Source organism: Onychostoma macrolepis, chromosome 11, assembly GCF_012432095.1.
Source record: "Onychostoma macrolepis isolate SWU-2019 chromosome 11, ASM1243209v1, whole genome shotgun sequence".
Lineage (NCBI taxonomy): Eukaryota > Metazoa > Chordata > Actinopteri > Cypriniformes > Cyprinidae > Onychostoma > Onychostoma macrolepis.
Window position 1 is genome coordinate 22,655,246 of NC_081165.1, and position 18,653 is coordinate 22,673,898.

Sequence of the window (18,653 nt, forward strand, 5' to 3'; positions counted from 1 at the left end):
TATTTACAAGTAAAACTCCATATTATGCGTAGGCTAGTCTTCTTTCTATCTGCAGATTACAATAGAAAATGTAATGGTTTTAATGATTATAATGGGAATTGTATTGGATTTAATGGAAAATATAATGGTGTCTACTGGTATGTGATTGATTCTATTGGTGAGATGTTAAATCCTGTTGGAAAAATGCCCGAAACACACTACAAAAAGGAATTTTGTAATGGTTTTACTGTAAAAAGCTAATGGTTTACAATGGTATTTTAATGGAAACCATTGGAATTTCTGTGATGGTTTCTATTGGGCTTCTATAGTTTTTTTAGCAGGGTGACCCCCATCTAATTTTGACGTCCATCAGGGGGGATAAAGCCTTCTTTAGGGATTCGCATAATTCGCATGGTTGTAAGTGACATTTTCTTGATAATAAACTTTACCCTTTTATTAGAGTAATTGGATATTAAATCAAAGAGCTTTACAAGTCAGCATTAGTATTTTATACAGTTTTTAGAGAAGGCGGTGACCTTTTCCCTTTTCTGTTTATGACTGCAAGTAAAGACATTTATAACAACATATTTGAATAACTCCCTCTGGGATTGTCAAATAACAAAAGTGATTATCACATGTGCTTGGAAACAAATGGAATGGAATGACAGAGCAGCTGTGTGGAAATAAACACAACTTTTTGCTTTAAAAAAATAGCTTATTTAAATGGCTGTAAGCCAACATGTCTAAACAGATATTATGAGACAGATTTCATCATTAAGCTCATTAAGGCAATTTTTGTTCTAAGACTTGTTCCTAAGAGCAAACAAATGAACTCTTGAGGATAATTTGATTACTTTAGCCTTAACACTTGTGAAGACATCATAGGTGTTTGAGTGCACTAGAACCCGAGTGCCTGTTGCCAGGGTCGGTATTATTATATTAACAATGGCCATCAGAATCACTTGTAATGCATCTGTACTTGACAGAAAAAGGCAGATTATCATTATATGGGTTGTGAAACAGTCTTTCAGTGAGAAATGAAATGAGATTGATGATCCAACAGATGTTATTCCAGCACTGGTATTTATTGCCTTAGGATCAGTTTATGTTCAGTGGCATACAAATTAAGCAGAGAAAAAAATAACATGCATCTGAAATCCTCTCTACCCTTATTACAGTTAAGTGCATTTTGAATATCACATTATATCACTTCTCATTTTGAATATTCCTTTCTCCAACATACCGTGAATTAAATAAAACCTTCCACCCATTTAAACAGAGACAGCGTGTTCACATTGTCCATCCATTAGGTGTTTTCTGACCCATGTGGGTCCACGAGATATCAAACTTAAGACAACATAATTATATTTAATGCCCCACTGGCTATAAAAAAAAAAAGAGTCTGGATTCCACCTCTGTGGACCATTGAGACAAAACATAAATGTCATTTAGCGTAGGACATTAAATGCACTAAAATGTCACTTAGTACGTGTCACCAAACACAATCGTATGAATTATGTTCAGGAGTGTTGCTCTCCACACCGGGTGTTCTCAAGCTTTGACATCCCATATACAAGAGTGATTTAACATGCACTGCATTTACAACAATACTTATTTCAGTTTAAAGTGATGCCATGGAAAAAATACTTGGAAAAACTGTTTACAGATCTACTCTACATACAGTATGCATTCAGTACGCGGCTTTCTGGAATACTCGATTCTGACTGGTCAATCGGGGCATTTAGCAGTTTAGATACTTTGTCGTCACCTATAACAACTCTCTATGTTTATTAGACCGCTCATTCAAGTAAAGGTGAAGATTTACCATTGCTCTGCAAATTTTCACAGATGAAATCCAGTCTTTTTAATAAGAATCCACACGACCTACAATTTTTTGTGAGGAGCGAAAAAGTTCCCCACTTAAATTTGGCAAAGAGTTTTCGAATTTGCATGACTAACTTAAACTCGCACTGTAAAAAGTGATAAGTTGATTTAACTTAAAAAAAATTGAGGAAACCCGTTGCCTTAAAATTTTTAAGTATATGATAATTAAAAAAAATAAATTAATTGAACTGTCAAGTTCACTTAACTTTTTTTAAAGAATTATTATGTACTTAAGAATTTTAAAGCAACGGGTTTCCTCAATTTTTTTAAGTTAAGTCAACTAATCACTTTTTACAGTGTGCTGCAAAATATAGGTGGGGAAGACTTTCGCCTCCACACAAAATTCCAAATTGCGTGGATTCCTATCGAAATGATTGGATTTCACTCACAAAATTTGCAGAGCGACGATACATGTGACCACACCTTAACTGAAACTAACGTTACTTTCTTGTTCCATACAAGCAGAACTCCACCATCATGTCTCAGTTATCAATTGTAGTGTAAATGACATCAGATAACAATATTGTTAAAAATAAACATATCAATGAATTTATTTGGTGAGTAGCCGCATAATAAGCGAGATAACATAGTCAGATGGTTGTTTTTGCAAAATAAACCCCTTCTGCTTTTTGGGGTTTACTTAATGGAAAAAGGTACAAATCTTGTCACTAGGGCGGTACTAATATGTACTTTTAAAGTACTAAAATGTACTTATATGCACCATTTAGGGATAAACAAGGTTTAGCTTTTGTACTTTAGGGCACCATCCAAGTGACAACTTTGTACCTTGTACTGTATATGTTTGCTTGAATGTAGTTGGTTTTCTGTTGTAAGATGTTACACTGAGAAACAATTATATGTGCAATTTCATTGCCCAACCTTTTATTCGACGAGAATGAATAGCCTACTATTCTAAATCTAAACTCTTGTCTAACTTCTTTATCCTAATCTAAATAAAAACACTTCATGCATCTTGCAGCTGCAGTTTTAGAGAGAGATTTCACATGATATAAAATTCATACAAATGTTAAACAATACAAATGACTGCAACGCACAACATTACTGAACCTGAAAATTCTCTTGGGTCAACAGAAAAGTAAGCCAGATTAAATTAAACGTATTTACATAATTATTTAGAAAAATAAAATAAATAAATACAGTAGCGCACACATACAAACACACAGGCAAGTTGACAGTTTAACAGTTCATTTTAGTGCAATGCAAATGAGCTGGACTCCTCTGGGTTGTTTAGCACAGTAAACCAGCAGTAGATGGGTCCACAGCATTTCTCTATGTGCAAATGCAGTATCTGTTTAAAAGGTTTGTCTTAATTATCAAGGAAACGCTGACGCTTAAAAATGACGCACAGTTTTAAATGGCTGCTCTCTAAAAATATGTTTCAGGGGGGCACTAAACAGATAAGAAACAATAAAAAGATAGAAAATAAAACAGCTAAATATTTTTGCTAACTCTATAGTCCTTTCAAATGATTACTCGACAAATGAAACACTATAAATAAAAACAACCACTGTACAAGACATTTTGGTAAATGTTTGGTATTTAAATATCTGAGTGCAAATTGCTGCTCTAAAAGCATGTGTGACTCATTTGAAGGCACGTCAATAAATTAAAGCTGGGTCAAACTAGATTCCCTGAATCTTGTGTTTCTAATTGAGCTGTTTTTCATAATTATAGGAATTGTTCACCAAAAAGAGAAAACAGGTTGAAAATGTACTCACCCTCAGGAAATCCAGGATGTGTTGCCAACTGCTTTCAATTGAAAGTAGCTAAAACTGGTAGCTAAATGTCACTAGATGACATCATAATGGCAAATTCATTGATCTATATAAAGATGAATATAGATCAGTGGGCAAGATGGGAACTTAGATGAGGTTTGTTCAAGTAGTTGCTATATTTGTCCCTAAACTTTAAAAAAAAAAAAAAGTCTCAAAAGGGGTGGGCAAGTCGCTAAATCTAGCTACAAAAATCACTAAATTGGCAACACTGTCCAGGATGTTGATGTGTTTGTTTTATCAGATCATTTGGAGAAATTTGTTACATCACTTGCTCACCAATGGATCCTCTACAGTGAATGGGTGCCGTCAGAATGAGAGTCCAAACAGCTGATAAAAACATCACAATAATCAGCTACAGTCCATCAATTAATGTCTTGTGAAGTGAAAAGGTTGTGTGTTTGTTACAGAAATTTTTAACTTCAGATCATTGCTTTTGGCTAAAATATAAGAATTGCTTTCAACAGTGAAAACTGTCTCATCTGAAGCAACAGATTAAAGTTAAAACATTGTAATGATGGATTTATTTCTTACAAACACACCGCTTTTCACGTCACAAGACGTTAATTGATGCACTGGAGTGGTGTGGATTATTGTGATGTTTTTATCAGCCGTTTGGATTCTCATTCTGACGGCACCCATTCACTGCAGAGGATCCATTGGTGAACTAGTGATGTAATGCTAAATTTCTCCAAATCTATTCTGATAAAGAAACAAACTCATCTACATCTTCGATGGCCCGAGGGTGAGTAGATTTTTTAAAATCAAATTTTCATCTTTGGGTGAACTACTACTGTAAAAGTCAAGTATCTAAAGTAAAAGGGAAGATATTAGTTGCTCTCAAAACCCTTAATTCCCCAAAATAGTTACCAGAGGAAAAACAACATTAGTGCAAATGCTGAGAACAAATACACTGGCTGCCAGAATATAAAAGACGTTAACATGACATTACCACGACACAGTCCATTATGACATTATACACCTGCACTGTTTGTGTAGCTTATATATTTGCCATCCTGGCTCCTCATTATGGGTGGAATGTCACCCAAACAATTTGCAAAGTCAATTCAGCCCTCTTAAAGACTTGCCTCTGTTCACCTTAAATTTATGAACTATAAACTAAAATACTAAACCTGATCTATAACTACTTTCATATACGAAACTATTAGTACTTTACAAACTATACCACTACTGTATTGCCTAAATGTTTTTTTCTAGTACAGTGGGGGAAAAAATGATTTGATTCCCTGCTGATTTTGTACGTTTGCCCACTGACAATGAAATTATTAGTCTATAATTTTAATGGTAGGTTTATTTGAACAGTGAGAGACAGAACAACAACAAAAATCCAGAAAAACACATTTCAAAAAAGTTATAAATTGATTTGCATTTTAATGAGTGAAATAAGTATTTGATCCCCTATCAAGCAGCAAGATTTCTGGCTCCCAGGTGTCTTTTATACAGGTAAGGAGCTGAGATTAGGAGCACTCTCTTAAAGGGTTGTTACCTGTATAAAAGACACCTGTCCACAGAAGCAATCAATCAATCAGATTCAAAACTTTCCACCATGGCCAAGACCAAAGAGCTCTCCAAGGACGTCAGGGACAAAATTGTAGACCTACACAAGGCTGGAATGGGCTACAAGACCATCGACAAACAGCTTGGTGAGAAGGTGACACCAGTTGGTGTGATTATTCGCAAATGGAAGACACACAAAATAACTGTCAATCTCTCTCAGTCTGGGGCTCCATGCAAGATCTCACCTCGTGGAGTTTCAGTGATCATGAGAACGGTGAGGAATCAGCCCAGAAATACACGGGAGGATCTTGTCAATGATCTCAAGGCAGCTGGGACCATAGTCACCAAGAAAACAATTGGTAACACACTACGCTGTGAAGGACCGAAATCCTGCAGCACCCGCAATGTCCCCCTGCTCAAGACAGCACATGTACAGGCCTGTCTGAAGTTTGCCAATGATTCAGAGGAGAACTGGGTGAAAGTGTTGTGGTCAGATGAGAGCAAAATCAAGCTCTTTTGCATCAACTCAACTCGCCGTGTTTGGAGGAGGAATGCTGCCTATGACCCCAAGAACACCATCCCCACCGTCAAACATGGAGGTGGAAACATTATGCTTTGGGGGTGTTTTTCTGCTAAGGGGACAGAACAACTGCACCGCATCAAAGGGACGATGGACGGGGCCATGTACCGTCAGGGCCAGAGCATTGAAGCCAGTCAGGGCACTGAAAATAGGTCGTGGATGGGTATTCCAGCATGACAATGACCCAAAACACACGGCCAAGGCAACAATGTGTGGCTCAAGAAGAAGCACATTAAGGTCCTGGAGTGGCCTAGCCAGTCTCCAGACCTTAATCCCATAGAAAATCTGTGCAGGGAGCTGAAGGTTTGAGTTGCCAAACGTCAGCCTCGAAACCTTAATGACTTGGAGAGGATCTGCAAAGAGGAGTGGGACAAAATCCCTCCTGAGATGTGTGCAAACCTGATGGCCAACTACAAGAAACGTCTGACCTCTGTGATTGCCAACAAGGGTTTTGCCACCAAGTACTAAGTCATGTTTTGCGAAGGGGTCAAATACTTATTTCACTAATTAAAATGCAAATCAATTAATAACTTTTTTGAAATGCTTTTTTCTGGATTTGTTGTTGTTGTTGGGCAAACGTACAAAATCAGCAGGGGAGCAAATAATTTTTTTCCCCCACTGTATCAGAACAATCATTACCCTGAATTCTTGTTTTGTTGACTCAAGCTCTATTAATTAAACTTTAATTGATTTACATGTACAAAAAAAAAAAAAGTACAAACATTTCTGGAACAAATATTTTGTTCCGTTCCTATTTTTCTACAGATTCTGAAACAAACACCCCTGAGAGACTGTCACAGTAGCACACGCTGCTGGTGCTTCCTTTCAGCTTTCTTTTTTCAATCAGTGAATCTGGTGTTTTTCCCCAGAACAAAAAGTCTTGACCCTGCGAGCTCTCTGACTCTTTTGTCATTAATCTTTCTAGATCCATTTTTGAACATCATTAGAGGAACAAAAACAATAACTTAGTATTGGCCTGAAGAAATTCCTCAAGTGGACCTATATAAGGTTAATAGTGCACTTAATAATGATACCCTCTATTTCTCAAAGTGTCTTCAGATCCCTTTGAACCCTCTGTGGCGACCAGAAGATCTCAGGATTTGTGTCATATTCTGATGCCGTGAGGTGTGGTGGTCTCTTTCCAGATGTCATTGCGGGATGTCATTTTCATTCTCAAACAGGTCGAGTCCGCTTTGTATGAGTTTGTCTGCTGAACTGATGGCGCTGGATACCAGAGTCAGGGACTGCTTGATGCTGTTGTGCCAGGGGACCTCCAGGGCGTCCTTCAAGATAGAGAAGCGTGGAGTTTGTCTGCTCAAGCAATAGAGAATGTTCCTGTGTGAGAGAGAAACCAAAGAGAGTGGGGTCTTTAAATGGAACACAAAGTTATAATTAATGAAAAAATTGAAAGAAATAATACATTCAAATAAACCACAAAAAGAATAGTAAAAATACAAAATTAAATATATTCAAATAATAATATTATTTATGACATTCGTAAAAATACAATTAATAAATAGTAATTCCAAAATATAAATAAAACATTAATAAATACAATTATTAATAAACCAGTGAAAATAATAAAGTAAAACAAATACTAATCATAGAATTATTTAAATACATTGAAACAAATGTATAATTTTTAAAATAAAAATGAATCCAAATAAAAACAAATAACATTAATAATGACATGAATGGTAAATAAATAAAAATGCCAATAGTAAAACAAAATTAATTAATTAATTCAAATAATAACATTTAAAATGAATAAATAAATTAATAAATTAAAATGAACCACACAAATAATAACAATAATACAAATTTTAATAAAACGAAACAAGCATTATTATTAATAAAATGTAAAACAATGTTATTAATAAATAAGAAATAATGCATTTAAATAAAACACAAAAATGGTAGTAGTTAACTGCCTGCAAAACATAAATAATATGCTCAGCGACTCAAATTAAACACTAAAATAAACACCAAAACAGCTTCTGTAGGCACATCAGATTATGTAAAATCACAGCAGGGAAAATCATTTCCATTCTAGAAGAATTATTTAGAACATTGTGAATACTATTACAATCTGAACTCCATAAACCGTGCCAGAATGTAATAAAATAAATATTACCACAACACTTATCAATGCAACAAAAATCACAATGTGAAAAATGTTCAAATATCTCAGGGTTTGTAAAGCCCAGTTTGAGAAATTTAATTTTTGGAGACAACCAAATCTGAATCTTTTTTTTTTTTCTTCTTCAGACTGGTGCTCCAGACTGTTCTCTGTCTAGATGGTTGCCAATGCTAATCTACCCTATCTGTGCTTTAAGGTTAAAATAATCTAGATTTAGGACATGCCGCATATGCCTTTCATCATGCAATCAGTTCACATGACTGCCCAAGGAGATGAGAGGTGTTACAGTAAGAGGAAAATACATAACGACTTATATGTTGTCATGTACTGTACCTACGTTCAGATATAACACAGAGCACAAATACAGAACAAAAATCAATAACAAAGTGTCTTAAAACAACCCTGGAGCAACCACATAGAAATCAACCGAACTCCTGCATGACAATATCAACAGACTTTGGGCTATTTTCTTCACGGTTCAGGGTCACGCATTGATTTCTGTTTTTGGATTGTTTTACCAGCTCCACACACCTGACCATAATAAACGAGGCAATTCTTTATCTGTAAACAGGTCGAGCCTGTGACCTTCAGAATGCAAAGTTTATACTGAACTTGCTAACTGGAAGGTAAGCCAAAGATAAATTTAGAGCTGGAATAAAATGTTAGCTTACTGTTTGTTAGCATTTTAACAGAATTTTGAATCTTTAAAAACAGTACAGTGAAAGACCTCAGAGCATTTTATCGGTGTGATTTATTTGAAGTGAAAGACTGAAATGTCCACATCTCAAACACTCTCTTTTCATTCCCAAAGGAAATGGTTATCCTTTTTTTTGTTCGGCCTGTGAGTCACATCACTCAGAAAGTAGCTCCCCGTCGTTCTTAAAGAAACGTTCCGGGTTCAATACAAGTCAAACTCAACTGACAGCATTTGTTGAATGTTGATTACCAAAGGACATTTTGACTGACTTGCTCCTAACTTTTCTTTTTGCTTTTTTTTTAAATGTTTTTTTCTTTCTTGCTTGCTTTCTCTGTCCATCTAAACTGCTTATTTTTCCTCATATTTTTGTTAAAAGCACATACTCTACTCTTAATTATTATGAGCTGTAAAGTATATATATAAAATATATAACTGCACTTGCACATAATATTTATGAAATAAAAGGCCATTTAAGTGTACAAAGAGCGTACACTTTCAAGACTATTATAAAGCATGTATAAACACAGATGCACTCAAATCCAAGTTAGCGAGTCAAAAAGTACTCCAAATGCATTTATTATAATTTAACTATAGTTTATTTTTATTTAATTGCTGTTAAACATACAGTTAAGGGTCCAAAGACATTACATTAAAGGGGTCATATAATGCCATTTTTGTACAAGCTAATATGATTCTTTAGGGTCTAAATTGAAAGTTTGTAATATACTTTAATTAAAAATTCTCATTAGTATTGTAAGAAAACACTCATTTTACCTGCTCAAAACAGCTCTGTTTTCAGCACACCGTTTTAGTGCGTGTGTTTTAAATGCTAATGAGCTTTGCTCGCCCGCCTCTGTTCTGTGGGGCGTTTTGACACAACACACGTGGAGTGTTGCCTTGACAACAGTTGAGGGTATATTTTGAAGAATGGCAGCAGGAGTCTCTGAGGATACTGTGCAACCGTATCAATTCGAACCGGAGTCGGACCCGGAACAGGATGACGGCCCCGAAGAAGTTCGACAATTAAGGCTCGAACGGGACGTTTCTGAATAGTTGGTTAACGTAATGTCACTTTTATCTATTTTGTGTGTACTGTCAGGTAGAGTAGTGAGATACGAACGCTATGTGTTTACTGATACGTTAGTTCATTGACAGATTGATGTTACAGCTAATGGTCATGAAAAATAAATTCGGTAAATGTAGGCTTGTCAGTGATGCGTAACGTTATCTACATACATCGTGAAGCGTGCTAGCGATTTGCAAAGATTAATATAAAGATTAATATAAAGGTTAATTAAACGTTACACTCACTTCTTCTGGAGGTTCAGCAGGAACACGAATAGTTGGTACCGATTCTTTTTTCAGGAGCAGCTTCTTAGCAAAACCAGCTTTATACTGACCTTCATTTATAAAGCAGTCTGGTGAAAAATGATTCGCGCAAACATGAAAACATTGACGTTGCTCGTGGGGAATATTCCCTTCAAAAGCAAAACTCAGCCACTGTGTCTTCAGCGGTTCGGACTTAGGAACATCAAAATGACTGCTGTGTTCATTATTGCACCCGAGAACAGAACACCACAATCGCTTAGACGCCATTCTGCTCATAGACAGCTCCAGCGTATATCAACAATGACATGCGGACCATCGTGGGAGGGGCGTCCGACCGTGAACGGCTTGATTTGTGACAGGGTAAAACAAATAAGGAGATTAAAAAAAAAACACTGGATGGATTTTTATCATTTTATGATGGTTGTGTACAGGCACTGCTAACACATTTCAGTACAATCAACTTGTAAAAGTGCATGTACCATTATATGACCCCTTTAAGTTTGCACTTAAAGGGATAGTTCAACAAAAAAATGAAAATTCTGCCATTTTCTCAACCCTCATGTTGTTCCAAAGCTGTTGTAGTTTCTTTCTTATGTTGAACACAAAATAAGATATTTTGAAGAATGTTAGTAATCAAACAGTTGACGGTAGCCAGACCGTATGTTTTCCCCTATGGAAGTCAATGGCTACATCAACTGTGTGCTTAAACACATTCTTCCAAATATCTTCTTTTGTGTTCAACAATAGAAAGAAACTCACAGATTTGGAAAAACATGAGGACGAGTAAATGATGACTGAACTATCCCTTTGAGTATATTCTTTTAATGTATATTATTACCATAAAAAGTATTGCTATTTCCACATATATGCTAAACAATGGAATACTGTTCTGTGTGAACAGCTGCAAGTTATTGTACATCACCTCCCTTCTTTAAACAGACATTAAAGTTACCAGGTTTACAGGTTTTCAATATTACATTACAAAGTTAAAACACCTTTGCCAAAAGCACAAGTTCCACAATCATAAGACCGATTAAACTACTGACCCACAATGACAAGTAGTGCAGTTTGTTCATTTTCCAAGTCTTGTCCCTTTTTTACGATTTCAGTCATATCTTTTTTACACCAACTGTTGCTGAAGGTCTTCTTATATAACTCTCCATGAAATATTTGAGATATTGATCTGGGCTCCCTGGTAACACCATATACTTTGTTTTTAATGGAGAAAGAGTTTTCCTGCACAGCAACTACAAATCGAGTTTAGCGTACACAGCGGAGTGCCCTGCTTGGGTCCAGATACTATCTTTTCCATATCTACTGCATATTGGCGTTTGTTTTATCTGCAGGAACAAACCCTCCAGAGTGTCTGTGAGTGCTCCTGAGGTCAAACTCTTACCTGCTGCCTGACACCGAAGGAACATTTATGTTTGACAAGCGTGTTCAATAATGACACAACAAAATGTTGACAAAAGACTGTTTAAAGAGATTATTGACTGAAAAAGTGATGCTTTTGTTATCATTTCCTTACTCTTATGACATTTCATGGACTGTCACACCCTGATCTCATAATGAAAATGTACCCGTGGGAACTTTTTTGCAAGACACAAAATACGTAGCATGTTTCATGACATATTCGATGTGAAATGTCCACTGAGTGACGGTAAAAGAGTGTTTTTTCTTTTTTTCTCCGGAACAAATGAACGTACATATGGTACGTTTATATGTTGTTGGTTTTGTACGTGTCTCCGCAGTTCTGACTTGAAATGTCCGTTGAGTGGCGCTATAACTCTAATGCTCCATGACGTTTTAAAATAATGTACCATCTGCACTACACCTCAACCTACCTGATAGTATAAATATAAGTGTGACATATAAACGTAAATCACAAGCATGTTGTTTTAGCTTGTTTTTCGATCTGTCATCTTTGAGCTCTTTCATCATGAGTCATGTTTTTCACGGGATTCGTACCCAAGGATTCTGCATCTTAAGTCTATTTCCTACTGGCTGAGCTACTTCCGGAAAGTGAAACATGGAGCTTTAATCATAACTGTGTATAGAAACGATCACAAGTGCTTGCTGTTTTACACCTTTAGGTGTTCATTTCTATTGGAAACTGCAGTGATATGTACTTATTGGTATGTATTTCGCGTTTTGCCAAAAAGTTCCCACAGGTATGTTTTCGTTATGAGATCAGGTTGCACTGTCAAGTTCTAAAAAAGTTCCATAAAATACAACGATAACCTGTGTGCTAGAATCCAAGTATCCTGAAGGCATATGATAGCTTTATGTGAGATAACTAACAAAATGTACGCTGTAGCCTTCAAATATAAATTGTATTATTTGAATGTGCACATTTCAATTTGACACACCTGATTATAAAATACTCAAGGGCATCAGTGATGTCAAAAGTATATGGCATGACACAAACAACATATTTGAGAGTTACTTCAGAGGAAAAGATTTGTTTTAGTGAATAATGACTTACATTTTAATCTGTAATATAAAAGCTATCATATGGTTTCAGAAGATGTGGAATATAGTCATATGGGCCACTTTTATGATACTGATGATGGTGTTTTTTGTTACTGTATATTATATTGAAGCTTGACAGCCCTTTCACTCATTATATGGAAAAGAACAGCAGGAACATGCTGCTAAATGTCTCCTTTTATGTTCCACAGAAGAAAATAAGTCATACGGTTTGCAATGACATAAGAGTGTGTATGTGTCAACAAAACTGTAATTTTGGGGGGAACTGGGATTGCCTATATCGTAAAAAGCGAAACAACTTTTTCCAGTCCATATTTCAATTCACTGGTTAAAACTGATTAATAAACAGAGAGACAAGTGTATAAAACACAGGGGGTGAAACAGTGAAGATCAGTGAGAGGGTGTTAATTCTCACAGGCCAGAACCCAAAGAGAGATAATGAGCAGGTACCCTGACGAGTCTCCCCGCACTTCATCCGTTTGCTTCCTCTCCTGTTAATTTAATAAAAACCACTCCAGGACATGCTGATTGCTGCTGATTACAATTGCATGTCGCTTTGATAATAACAGGGCCCTCCTTCAGTCCAGATTAGCAAAACCAACAGACGGCAAAAGTGGCGTCAACAGTAAAGTCAAAGCAGAAATGCAGCACCCAGGGTGTGTCGTGGACCTTGGAGATTGATGGAAGATCAAACAAGCATTCACCCAAACACAAAAAGGGGAAATAATCGTATAAACTCCATAGCCGTGGGAACTAGGGGTGCTGCAGCACCCCCTGCTGCAGGGCTGGGTCTAAGGGGGTAGCAGTACCCCCAGATTTTCCTTGTGCCCCTTGATCATCCCCAGGATACTTAATTTTTGTGATAGTTTTGTGATTAATTACATATTAAAATGACCAGAAATATACCTAGTGCGGTTGTATTTTTCTACCCGTGTCCTTACAATTCCCCCTCACTGACAGAATTTCATGTGAAATGTTCACGCGATATTACCGTAATTCTAAATTCCAACTTGTAAAAAGCACTCACGTCCTCGTCCTTTTCATGAGTCATTTTCCAAAGCTTTTTCGCTTCTCAAGACGGCCACCGACAATCACATAAACACAATAGCTCTGTAATTGCGCTCTAGTCAAACGCGCTCAAACCACTGTAGCTTAATCTTTTAACTACGCACAGCATAATGTTTTGGGAAAGTACCGTGTTATGTCATAAAATATTTTAAAAGACTGAATTTGTATTTAACCTGATCACATAATAAAAACACATTTCAAGTTTAATTATAATGCCGCATGTCCACGATTATTCAAACAACGAACAAATTATACAGCGATCAAAGAACATTACATTTTCAAATAATAGGCTATAATAATTTAATTTAGTCTAGCGCAAGTGTGAGCACTCTAAAAAAAAAAGCTCCAGTTATAATAAGTGAAGCTGTCTGCAGTGTATGATGAATGAATCTCTTATTTACATTGCATGTACATATGCGATGCAGTTTGTTGTTTCTAATGAGAGAATTCGCCAAAGTGCATAATTCAGTCAGTGAGCGCAAGCACTGACCAAATCTTTAAGTAAAATCCTCTTAAACAATAGAAATATTAAATAATTTTTTTTGGAACTAAAATCACAAAAGCACAAATATATATATATATATATATATATATATATTAGGGGTGTCAATGTTAACGCGTTAACGCATGCGATTAATCAAAAAAATTTAACGCGTTAATATTTTTTTAACGCAAATTAATCGCTTGATAAGGTTTGATCCCAACTTCTCCCCGTCATCGCAGTGCGGAAGGTCATTGTGTGATGAGGGTACAGCCAAAGTCTCTTTAAGACAAGTCATGTCACTCTGCGGCCATCTTTGAAACACCTCTCGGGCATTATGTCTCATACATGGCGGAAGTGTGAAAGGTTCTGTTTCCTTAAAATTTCTTTATTTCAACACATTTACAGGTAAATCCTAGTATTTTAAATTTGCGATTAATCATGATTAATCACAGCCCGTGACTGACCAAATAGAACACAAATTGTCTCACATTTGCCAAAAAAATATCTTGATTATCCCCAAGACTTTTGGGCAAATATTCTGTGGAATGATGCGACAAAAGTTGAACATTTTGGAAGGTGTGTGTCCCGTTACATCTGGCTTAAAACCAGCACAGCATTTCATAAAAAGAACATCATACCATCAGTCAAACATGGTGGTGGTAGTGTGATGGTCTGGGGCTGCTTTGCAGCTTCAGAACCTGGATGATTTGCCATAATTGATGGAACCATGAATTCTGCACTCTATCAGAAAATCCTGAAGGAGAATGTCCGGTCATCTGTTCGTGACCTCAAGCTCAAGGGCACTTGGGTTATGCAGCAGGACAATGATTCCAAACACAGCAGCAAGTCCACCTCTGAATGTCTCAAGAAAAACAAAATTAAGGTTTTGGAGTGGCCAAATCAAAGTCTGGACTTAAATCCAATTGAAATGCTGTGGCATGACCTTAAACAGTCCATTCTTGCTCGAAAACCCTCCAATGTGGCTGAATTAAAACAATTCTGCAAAGAAGAGTGGGCCAAAATTCCTCCACAGCGCTGTAACAGACTCATTGCAAGTTATCGCAAACGCTTGATTGCAGTTGTTGCTGCAAAGGGTGGCACAACCAGTTATTAGGTTTAGTGTGCAAGCACTATTTGGGTTTGGATTTTGTTTTCCCTTCATAATAAAAAACTTCATTTAAAAACTGCATGTTGTGTATATACAGTATATATTAGTGCTGTCAATCGATAAAAAAACAACAACAACAAAAAAACTAATTAAAATCGCATTTTTGTTCCTGAAATTAATCTTGATTAATCCCACCTAACATTCAAGTTTTTAAATATACTTTTATATTGCAATAATTTCACATTCAATCTTCAAATTAATGTACAAACAACATAAAGATGGTATATTTTTAATATCTGTTTAATGGCATCTTTTTTATGACTGAAGGCCAGTATCACTGACACCAATTACTACTGATTTCACTATAAAAATGTTTCCCCCTAATATTTAACCATTGACTATAGCCAGTCAACATTACATTATAATTAAGAGCTATCAATTTTAACATTTATTAGATTTTAAAAATAATTTCTAATTTAAGTGAACTTAAAACAATCTTCACATAAACCCATTATAATAAATGTCAAATTTAGCTACCTGTGCCCCTCAGCAGAAATATACAGAAACTGAATAAAGTTATCAAACACTAAATTCTAAACTAAATACAGATGAATCCTTAAAACTATAAAAGTTATTAATTTAATCTTTTTTTTCTTTTGTTCTTGATGAACAGACATCACAGCAGCTGGTTATTAGGTTGTTTTGGCTTCTATTTCTTTAAGAGCTGCCGCTGCTGAACATGACGCGGATCTGACACGCATTGTATTTTCTCACAACTCTACCTTTTCTGACCCATTTCAGGTCGGACCCATTTCAGTCTCTGTCAATGAGCTGATGAGTTGAATCGAGTGTGTTAGATGAGGGAGACAGTGCTGGGCTGCTCCAGGACAGTTTTGAAAACCATTTCAGAGATGTTCTTAATGTAACTCATATATAACATATTACATGCATGCACAGTTTTATGGCGGCTTTAATCGCCGTTTTGGTAACTTCATGACTTAATCAAGACATTGCATGCTCGTAGTTTCTTTCGCAATTTAATATGAAATTATACAGACTATACGCGCACAGGCACCTTTGTGCGTGCAATTGAAGAGCATGCGCTGCGAGCACAGTACCGTTTCGTTAGACTCGTTTGGAGCGCGCATCTTAAACGTCTTCTGTTTGATGTGCTCGTAGGTGGCCAACCCTAGGCCCCGCCCCTGCATTAACGGCGTTAAATAGTTTAATAAGTGAATAGTTTAATAATTTTAACACATTAAACTGAATATATAATAAACTATATATTCGTTCTCATAACTTTGTCTTCATTCATTTGTATGTTCATCTATAAGAGTTTGAGCTGTTTAATATTAGGATTTTGTCTAAAATCCCCCACTGTGGCCCCGCCCCCAGCAATCCCCAGATAAAATATGTTCCCACGGCTATGAGCCACTCCATTATGGATCAAGCTGCAACACAGTTCCTGTCAACAACAGAGGCACATTGGTAAATCCCTGTTGAATCAAATCAAATTGCTTTTATTGTCACATCACCAACAGCACATGTGCCGTGGTGAGTGGAATTCTGAGGAGTGTTTGAGGACACTGGCCGAAGATCAGCATTTTATTCTGCTGAGCTGAGGAGTGAATCACAGTCGACTGAGGGATTTACTTCTATTCCCTGCGAGATGGTGTGTGTGTGTGTACTTGCAATAGTGTTTTACCACATAATTCTGGCCAAAGTCCTATGGTTTTGAGATCTAGATCTCCTCCACTGAGAAGGTCGCAAGAAACCATTAACTCTGTAATGCAGGCCTGCATTGTGCTTGACCCTTTGTTCACTCCTCTTTGCATTTTCAAGCACCTAATCATGGCTGATGAACAACCGGGAACATTGGATTTAATGAAAGACACAGTACACACTTAGATGCTTTTGTATATAAATATTCCTGACTTATTGACCTTCATTGTTGAATCATGCAATCCCAGTGTTGCTCTCTGTGACGGAAAAAGCTGATGACATCAGCACAATGGCTAAATGATGGTTACTTCAGTCCATCGACCCACAAATCCCCCTTAGGGGTATCATGGGACTATACAGGCTAATAAATTCCTATAGACTTCTACTATAATCTTGTGCTAATTATGGTCTTTCACAATGAACAACTAATAATCTTTACGATCGTTCATTTTTTATTAACCTGGAGGCAATTCTTTATAAACTGGATCTGTACCATACGAATATAAAATAAAGAGCCAATACAGCTTTTTACAAATGCAATAAAATTGTCATACTACGAAATGAGTGTTTCTACATTGTAGCTCAATATTACAGCGTCTCTGAGAGGAAGCAGACAGTTTTATTTTACTTATGTATTTATTTGTTTATTTATTTAATGTTTCATTTTCGAGATGAGGCAGTCTTTCTGACACTTATGTTTGGGGTAACAAAATTTGACAGAGATGCAAACTGCATGTCTCTCAGCAGCATCTGCCCCAGTAGACCATGTGGAAGTGATGTCATCATTTACTCCCAAATGAAAACACAAGCAGGTTTCCTTTGGAATAGTTCATCCAAACAACTTAAATTTTGAGTAAACTTTTTCTTTAAGTCATTAGTGTTATTTCAGATAAACAGTCCACCGTTCTGCCAGGTGCATGCTGATTAGAAATGCAGCTCAACATGCCATCAGTATAGCCACAGTTTTCAAAGCAAGATACTGCAGTTGCTTATGCTGCCTTCATGTACTATCGGAATTATCGTTAATATGAGTTTCCTAATCGGAAATTGGACGTGAACAGCCTCTCAAGTCATATTTACTACTGGGAAATTCGGGTTTCCGAGTTTCCGAGTTGGGTGGGTCATAAACTTTAAACAGGGGGACGACCATTACTGCTGTCAATGCTGTTCTCACAACAACTACATCCCTGTGTCTTGTCGCTAAAGTAGTGTATTTATTCTATTTCATTCGAAGCATATTGTATGTTTTATAAGCAGTGAAATAAGCATGTATTTGACCGAAATTCCAGAATTGTGAGCAAACTGCATGTATAGCGCGGTGAATGTTTATATGATTGTCAACCAATGGGATGCTACATTTTATTCTTTCCAACATTAAAGCACGACAAGCTTGTAATCACGACTTCATAAGTGGGAAATAGGAAATTTCCGATTACACGTGAATCATTATTCCAACCAACAATGCAACATAGCACTCAATAGCATAGAGCCTTTGTTCTTAATTCTAAAATTAGCTGTCACATCATCTACAAAATAGCAGATTTTGAGGGAAATAATAAATGGAACAGTAGATTACTTGTTGCTCAATATATCAAACTGTATTTAAAAGTATACCAAATTCATCCATTTCATCATGAATTTCAACACGAATGTGACTATCCTATGAGAAGTGGAAAGACTATCAAACTTAACAGCTCATTTCTGGTTCCTTGTCTGAATGCAAACATTTTTTTCAAAAGCCTATGGCTTTTAAACCTTATATAATGTTTTGCATTCTACAAGATGCTTGAAGTCTTTAAATAATGATCACACTCAGATTGTAAAGACACAAACTTTTTGGTAAACCTGTGTGGGGAAAAAG

The 18,653-nt window shown here is 36.3% G+C and overlaps 1 protein-coding gene across 1 annotated transcript in view; it reads right to left on the reverse strand.

Moving 5' to 3' along the window:
• Positions 1-6,309: 6,309 nt before the first annotated feature.
• LOC131549832 (inactive N-acetylated-alpha-linked acidic dipeptidase-like protein 2) overlaps positions 6,310-18,653 on the reverse strand; it is a 271,029-nt gene continuing 258,685 nt past the window's right edge. The window contains exon 14 of the mRNA XM_058792346.1: positions 6,310-7,089. Coding sequence (XP_058648329.1) covers positions 6,903-7,089 — 187 coding nt within the window. The 3' untranslated portion in view covers positions 6,310-6,902. The remainder of the gene's footprint in view (positions 7,090-18,653) is intronic.